Genomic DNA, 8,669 nt, shown 5'->3' on the forward strand with positions numbered 1-8,669 from the left:
GAACAAAAACTGACACGTTTGGCTTGTAGACCAATCAGTTGTGACGTCATCTTTTAACTACCAGATAAGGCTCAGTGATCAAGGGTCATTCAGGTTTTCACGTAAACCAAACTATGCACCGTAAGTTTATTAGAAAATTATCTGTTGTATTGCAAACTGCTTAGGCCTACCAAAAAAAAAAAAAAGGGGGGGGGGTGTAAATGCAAAACAAACTAAGCCTTTGATCCTTTTTCTCGATGGCTAACTCGGTTGTACCCACACTTTGGGGCTCTTATTTATGAAAAGTAGTGTAGATCACCGGTGTTGTCGTCAAAAGTTTAAATCATTGTATGTGTAATATATATAAAAAAACAAACAAAAAAAAAACACGACCTTGTTTATATATCGTCGGTCTTTGGTTGCAACGCTAAATTGCTTCTGTAAAATCGGTACCCTTTCTTCGTATTTTCCAATAAAGTATTTATTTATATTCAATTATGATACTATTACTGTAATGTACACAATATTTAAACACGTCAAGCCGTCGTGGTTCGAGAACCCGGAATACACCACACATTTTGACAAGAAGAAAAAAGGTCTTTTCTAAAACATGACGCCATCCCAACAATTTTTCCAGCTAGTGGGAAGTCGAAGAAGGTACATGAAAGAAGTGACGAACCTAAAGGAGCATTTGCCTATCGTGAAAAAAATCGGGCATTGTTTCAACTTTGAGGGCATGTTTTTAGCTTGCGCCAAGCGTCACTATCTTGTGATGGTACTGCATGCGATTCACCGTGCTGGGTAACACATTTTCTCTTCAAATATCGCGCCTCGATTGAAGTCACGAACAGCGCCCTCTCGGGTCGGGCCTACTTTTAAATTTGTAAATAAAATTGAAACTAAATTTTAGAACCTTGGTTTACTGTTTATTCATATTCCACTCATCAAAACACATATTTTAGTGCCAAAAGCTTTATTTTGAAAAAATACCACTTCCAGATGACTTTAAATAATGGAAAAGAATCTGTATCACAAAAACATCTGGATCAAAACTAACCAGATGTGTAGACTTGCCACAGTCCTTCCTAGTCAGGTTCTAAAACTGTTGATGTAGCGCCCTCTACCGGTGACTTACACAAAAACACGTGGTCATAAAGCAAGCAGAAAATTCTGCTTAGAAAATTTCTTGGCTAAGCAAGAAATGGCTGGGGTACCAAAAACAACCAGTAGTTTGCTTACTACCACTTGCAGACCATCTCTTGACACATAAAAGTGCTACCAGATATAAACAGCCAAAAAGGTGCAATCTTCACAAAACAAAACTGCGGCGCAAGACCCTTCACTTGCCAATAAAAACACGACTCATCTATTCACAAAAAGAAACAACACAGCGTGGACGACAATAAATCAATCAATAAAAACTATATGACTTTAAATAATTTGAAGGAAAAAAAACTAGACTTATTATAATTTTGTTTATGCATACAAATCTGTGGCGTAGTACGAAACGTATCAAAGAAAACTAAAATTTCCAATGAAATTTAGTTGCAAAATGTTTTTCAAAGACTTACAATTTATTTCAGTGACACAAGAAAGGCCCAATGCAAGTGCACACCTAGTGAATATAAGAATGTATCCCCTGACTAGGCCTATTATTTCTTCTATGTTTTGTGATTAGTTCGTAAAATTATTTTGTCTTAGGCCTAAACAACCGGCTGGATTTATAATCACAGTGTAAGCCCCTCCCCTTCCCGACCAATTAATATATAAATACAAACAACACATTTTAGCAGCCTGTTTTTGTTTAACGCAGAAAGAATAATCCATATTATATAGGAAAACACAATCTGAGAAGCATTACTACAGTAACGCTTCTCAGATTCAAATTCGGGGGCATCTCAAAAGGAAGTATACTTTAATATCCAAATTGTGTTGTGAAATATCGACCTGAAATGAAATAGGATCAGGGCACTATTTTTATGAGAAAATAGAATTAGCTGTTGGTTGCGTTATAAATGCACAAAGATGTAGGTTTTCTCGGTCAATTTCGGAAAATGCGCAGCCAATTTAACCACCAGCCTATTCTATTTCGCACGAAGTCGAATGATACTAAAAAAGGGTCATTCGATTTCATTTTAAGACTAGTCAAATCTACTTTTACGTCATTCAATTTAACAAAATAACCATTCAATTTAACAATTCATCGAAGCTGCATTCAAATTCGCAGGAGTGTTTTTGAGGCGTGTGTTTATATAGTCATTCAATTTCATTTTGAGGCAGTCAATTCTGATATTGTGCAGTCTTAAAAACGCTTGGTTAACTTGTTGTTAAAGGCATGCGGTTAATTTTTTGGCACTCTTGAACATAATATGACAAGATGTCTGGCGCGCCAACAGATGGTTGGTGAATATTTACAAAAACAACAACTGGAAAAACATTTTTTTTAAACCCCCAACAAACAATCATTCAAAAACATTCAAATGTCAGGTCTTGGTCAGTTAACCATTGAAGGTCTCCCGAAAAATAAAGAGGAACAACCCTTATGGGGCCCAAGGTAAAGTCTACTGGAAACATAAAATAAAGAAAATAAGGTTCGCTCGATTTAAAAGTGAAGGTACGAAACGGTTTGCCTTATACAGTTTATCTGTTTATTCGTATTTCTTTAGTCGTACTTATTTGAATCCTCGGTGAGCGAAATTGATTGCCTCTTTACGAAATTGAAAATGATTAAATCAGCAAAATCTCTAGTCGAACCAGCTTTGTTATATTCAATGATGATTGTGTGTCATGAAAAAGAATGAGTGTGCTAGGAACTTGAATGCCTCAAAACGAAATTGAATGACCGAATTCTGAATTTGAAACGCAGTAAAAACCGGAGGAAAAATAGCTTTAGTTCGAACGCATAAAAATTAAATTGGCTGCTCATTTGCCGAATTTGACCGAGAAAACCTATAGTTGTCATGGTCCGACCATGGAGTTATGGTCCAACTATTTTTAAGCGAGACAATTAATTGTTTTCTTCTTTTCTTCACATGTCAGCATTCAGCAGAGAGACAATAAGACCTTTAAAGGAGCTGTTTTAACCCACCTCAATCAACTTAAAGCTACGGCTAGCGACTGATTACGGCGTAACAAAAGTGACAGAACGCCTACTAAAACTGTGCAGGACAAATAACGTTTACCCCCGGAAGTAATAACAATACTACGGAGCTGTCTACCACTCTTGTAGCTGTGTACGGCTCTGCAATACTATTGAGAAGAGCGCCCTCACGTGGGCAGCTTTACGAAGGGTACACGGACTGCGAACGACAAAGTCTGAAATCCAACATCGCTTCGATGAACGAATGAGGAACTGCTTGAAGACACGACACTGAGAACAAGGGTTCGGCTTTTGCCATCTGATTAAGTGGTTAACTTTACTAATACTATTGAGATTTAAAAAAAAAAACACGTTTTTTTCAGAAAAATTTGGTACAGGCCTACTGGGTTTATTGAGAAACAAATCCTGAGTTGCCATACCCTTTGCTTATTAGCGCCGTTAATAACGATCCTATAAGCTAAAGTAGTAGTCCAATCCAATGTTTATACCTTTCGCCATAGTAGTAGATACAAAGCAGGACAGTTTATTTTCAGAACTGAGAAGTCTCCCGAACAAGCAGATAAATCTACTTCACGGTAGTAAAATATAGCAAGACAAAGAACATAGGCCTAACGTCCTCTACTTCGCAGGTAGATACACACATAGTGTTACCGGATAGTTTTTAAGGCTTACGTGAACTCTTCCCTGTGTTTACACAAAGAAGATCTCTACGATGGCATCCGACATGCAACCTGTCTACGACTACATCAAATCACTGTGGTCTATGCATCCACCCGACCAAAAATACAAACAAAAATCTGAAGTCAGGCATTTTGAGCGAAAAACCAAATGTGCGTTTGCGTATGCGTATGACGTTACTGCATTCCCAGACAGTAGCTTTATAGCTGTGTTACATACTGACACTGAATACTTAGTTTGTGTGGAATTTGGCAAAGAATGCTTCAAAGGTCTCATGATAGTTGTTCTAGACGGGAACACGGTCAAGGGCATTGGAGCCGATTTTGAGTTCACCATACCCGAAGAATCAGGCAGGCCATCCTGTATTGCAGTCAAGGATTCCAATTTGATCGCAATTAGTTTTCCTGACAAAGACACAATTTCACTTTACGATAAACAAGGAAAACACAATGAAACGGTGGATGCACCTTCGCTGTGCGGTGTTTTTACTATTAGCAAAGATTGCTTTATCTATACAACACCTACAGGAATAGAATCAATCAGTGACACAGGCGAACTTTACGAATTCATTAAAACCAGCAGCAAGCCACGAAGCATATGCTGTGACAATTATGGTAACATCTATGTTACTGTAGTAAAGACAGATGAAGCTTCATGTAAGACAGATGAAGCTTCATGTAATGTTGAGTGTTTCACACGATATGGAACACGCATGGGGTGTGTTGAGATATGTGGTGATCCGTATGATATCACACTCACACCATCCAATAATCTCATAGTGGCTGCAAAGAAGGCGGTTAAGATCTATGAAGTTCCTCTGCCCTGGGGAATGTTTAAGTGCTCTGATGGAAAATGCATTGTCTGCAAGGAGCATGTCAATGAATCAACATGCACCCCAACAGATAAATCGCTCCTGATCGAGTCTCACATTAGCTGCACCACCAGAAACATTATCTATGTGATTACATGCAAGAAATGCGACTTTAAATTTGTTGATTATACACAACAACCACTGGAGAAGCAAATCGCTGATCACAGAGAGTCAGTCGCAATAAATGCTAAACAAACAAGCATATTCTTGGTCCGACATTACAAACAAGAAGGCCACGACATGGTGATACAGGGTATTGAGTCATTAGACGACCCGGATGGTTTGGGGAGCAGAGAGAGACATTGGATCAAAACACTCCAAACATTTGATCATGGTCTCAATATGCGATTACCCGGGGAAACAAAAGGATGCACGCCTAAAATCACACCAGATGCGGGAATGTTCAAGTGCAAACAAGATAATTGCATTTTCTGCGAGAAGCATGTAATAAAGAATTCAACCTCCTTCACATGTACCAAAACTGGCACCAAATACGATATCCTGTCTCGCATTACCTGCACCACTAAAAACGTAATCTATCTGATTACATGCAAGAAATGCAATATCCAGTATGTTGGTAAGACAAAGCAACTCTTTAAAGGTCGAATGTCTGGCCACAGATCCACAGTCAACACGACTGCCATTGCTGCACACTTCAGTAGCGAACATTCCATAGAGGACATGGTTGTGCAGGGTATTGAGTCACTTGGTGAAAATCCAGAACCATCTCTTATAAAACAAAAACAAGAATTCTGGAATTACGAAGTCGGAACAAAAGTGTGCTTTGATGCGTTATTAAACGCGTTGATTGACGCCATTCAATTGATAGAAGTGTAGATTACTTTTATTTTGCGAATCTCGTTATAAGCGTGATTTTCAACTTAAAAATGACTGTCTTTCCAATTTGAAAGATAACATGATGTTCAAACTCAGCTGAGGAACATCAAACAAAAGCCAAACAATTTACTTTTAAAGTAAAATTATAACAGAGCTGATCAAAACATTGTACTCGATAATGTTGCAAGTGCCGTAAAATATGCTTGTAAATTTTGCAAAATAGTTACGAATACAAAAAACGTCATTTTGGCAAAGTAAAACTTGAGGGAAATAGTTAAAGTCATCGGATAATACACGCTAAAGTGTAGATTTGTTCCTACAATGTACTCGCCTTTGGCTCGTACATTCTATCCACGAATCTACACTTTCTCATTAAAACCCATATCCGCCGACATACGTCAAAATCCGTACGTGAAAAAGCCCCGCTACAAACGCCGACATACGGGTTTTCCATACAATTTTTTGTGCCCTTTTTTGTTCTTCATAGTTTATAACCCCTTTGGCCGTCTATACACCATAAATGTATCCCACGTCCCTGTGCTTCATACACACTACAGTCACACCCACGTTTCGCCGAGTTTCATGACGATTTTGATCAATGTTTTGGCTGGAAAATCACGTTTTTGGCAGTCCTATAAACAAATACAAGTTTGACATCATAACAAAGAGAATTTCGTCCCCTCTCCAACGGTACAATACAAACCGATTCTGTAAATGATTAAATTATTTTTTGGGATAAATGTTTTCTGATGAACGAATAATATACATAAGTGTAGGTGCAGAAGCTTACGCAAATAAATATATAGCCTTTTTGTAAATAAACGCTTAGGCGGATATGGGTTAACATACTTTTCGAACCAACATGCTCAGTCTTGTTTCTATTGACTCTGTTCTGTGCCTCAATTTTGAGCTCATGTTTCGTAGAGTCACCATAATTCAAAGTTTTCAGTTCAAACGTAAAGGGTTACACTACCACTTCCTTGCGTGTTCATTGTATTGTATTCGTGTGTTCGCTTTAAAGCCATTGGACACTTTAGGTAAACAGTAACGTCCCAAGACACTTCGTGTATCATAACTTCTATATACAATAACAAATCTGTGAAAATTTAGGCTCAATCGGTCATCGGAGTCGGGAGAAAATAACGGAAAAACCCACCCTTGTTTCCGCACGTTTTGCCGTGTCATGACATGTGTTTAAAATAAATCCGCAACTCTCGATATCGAGAATTGATATTGTTTTAATGTTTTTCTCAAAAAGCAAAGCATTTCATGGAATAATATTTCAAGAGAAGTCTTTCACCATTACCATCTGTAAACCCTGTAAGTTATTTGTAAATCTGTGATTTTTTGATTTTTTTGTCTGTACCGAAAGTGGTGACTGTGTATACGACTAACGCCTTTGTGAACACCCGCTATAATATTTGTTTTAAGCGAGGGGTTTTGTACTGTAAACTACCAATTCCTGTCTTGAGTAAGAGACTACGTTGCAACGCTTTGTGAAAAAATACTCTGGGAGGTTTAAACGTCAGTATAATAGTTATAATGGAATTCGTGCTTTCTTTCCCTTTTTGAAACAATCATCCAATAGGGAACATTGTGCATAACGGCGTTATAAAGGAACACGTTGCCTTGGATCGGTCGAGTTGGTCTTTGAAAAGCGTTTGTAACCGTTTGTTATAAAATGCATATGGGTAGAAAGATGTTGTAAAAGTAGAATACAATGATCCACACAAACATGCCTCTAAATTGCACGGTTTTCCTTTTACCTCGTCGATTAACACGGTCAGCCATTAATGGGAGCCAAGTTTCCATAAATGGCCGACCGTGTTAGTTCGCAAAGTAAGCGGAAAACCTCGCATTTCGAGGCAAATTTAATACAAACGTAGTCTTGTCTCGAGACAGGGACTGGCAGCGTGACAGTACGAAACTCCTCGCCGTGGGATTAACAACATAATGCCATCCGCTCTAAGCACCTGCTTCACTGTTTTGAAAAATAATATGTTCTTGGTACCAGTTTTATTTTAAGTCCAACCGTGTTTGGCTATGTTTTTTTTTATTAATTGTTGTCTCTTCCCCCTATTGTTATTTTGTTTTTGTGAGTCCTGTTTTTGCAATAATCTGGATTTGCTTTCGTTTTAACGTTTTCTAATGTGTGATTTTTAAGCGTTTGAGTACAATCTCCTTTGTGTATTATATAATTATCTGGTTTTACACATATCTCTAGATGTTTTTATACCTTTGTATAACCTTGACAGCCCTGTCATGTTTGTAATCATTGTGTAGGGCCTATGTCTCAAGATTTAGAATAAATAAATAAATAAAGCAGCAAATCAAAAGGGTAACAGAGCATTGGATCTGATCAAGGAAAATTAGCATATGCATGCCTATGGTTTAATTTTTGTAAATTTGTTTTTTACCTTTTAGGATGTTTTCTTAAATATTGCATTTGTATTACTACTGTAATCTATACCACATGTTCTAGATTTCTCTCAACTAAGTTTTAATTGTTGTTATTGTATATTACTTTAATGATATTGTTTGTATTTTAGCGCCATTAGCACCTTTATGGATTTGTGCGCTGTTTAAGTTTCATTCTTCTTATTATTATTGTGATATAATTATTTACGACATGTCAGAGGACCAAAGAGGAAGAACTTAAACTCCCAATTCAACCAACATTGCTTTTTTTTTTACAAGCTTCTTCTGCTTATCAAAATGGCCCCATACCTTTATCACTGTGTGGCCATCTTGATTTTACTCCATTCCAACTCATTGTAACCAAACTGAGGCTGGACGAAATAATAGTCTGGTGCCATGTTTGCGCTATAAATGTTAGCATTCATTACTGTTATGGAAACAGGGAACATGACCAAGATGGTGACAGCGTGATAAAGGTCAATTGATTATGCTTACTGTTAATACTTAGTGTTATTTTTGCTTTACTCCGTAATATATACATGTAATTGTCGATATTTTTCATGGAAGCATTTAAATACAGTGGACACTATTGGTAATTGTCAAAGACAAGCCTTCACAGTTGGTGTATCTCAACATATGCATACAATCACAAACCAGTGAAAATTCGAGCTCAATTGGTTATCGAACTTGCAAGATAATAATGAAAGAAAAAACACCCTTGTCACACGAAGTTGTGTGCCTTCTTATGCTTGATTTCGAGACCTCAAACTCTAAACTTGAGGTCTC

The 8,669-nt window shown here is 37.4% G+C and overlaps 1 protein-coding gene across 1 annotated transcript; it reads left to right on the plus strand.

Annotated features, from left to right (window-relative positions):
- The first annotated feature begins 491 nt into the window (after positions 1–491).
- LOC139952337 (uncharacterized) lies at positions 492–7,181 on the plus strand. The gene is made up of 2 exons (XM_071951447.1): positions 492–636; positions 3,019–7,181. The coding sequence occupies exon 2, from the start codon at positions 3,792–3,794 to the stop codon at positions 5,463–5,465; it is 1,674 nt and encodes a 557-aa protein (XP_071807548.1). The 5' UTR covers positions 492–636; positions 3,019–3,791; the 3' UTR covers positions 5,466–7,181.
- Positions 7,182–8,669: the final 1,488 nt, after the last annotated feature.

The sequence above is a fragment of the Asterias amurensis genome, chromosome 20, assembly GCF_032118995.1.
Source record: "Asterias amurensis chromosome 20, ASM3211899v1".
NCBI lineage: Eukaryota > Metazoa > Echinodermata > Asteroidea > Forcipulatida > Asteriidae > Asterias > Asterias amurensis.

Excerpts from the sequence above, each read along its gene's own strand:
- LOC139952337 (XM_071951447.1), top strand. The coding sequence starts at position 3,792 with ATGGCATCCGACATGCAACCTGTCTACGACTACATCAAATCACTGTGG.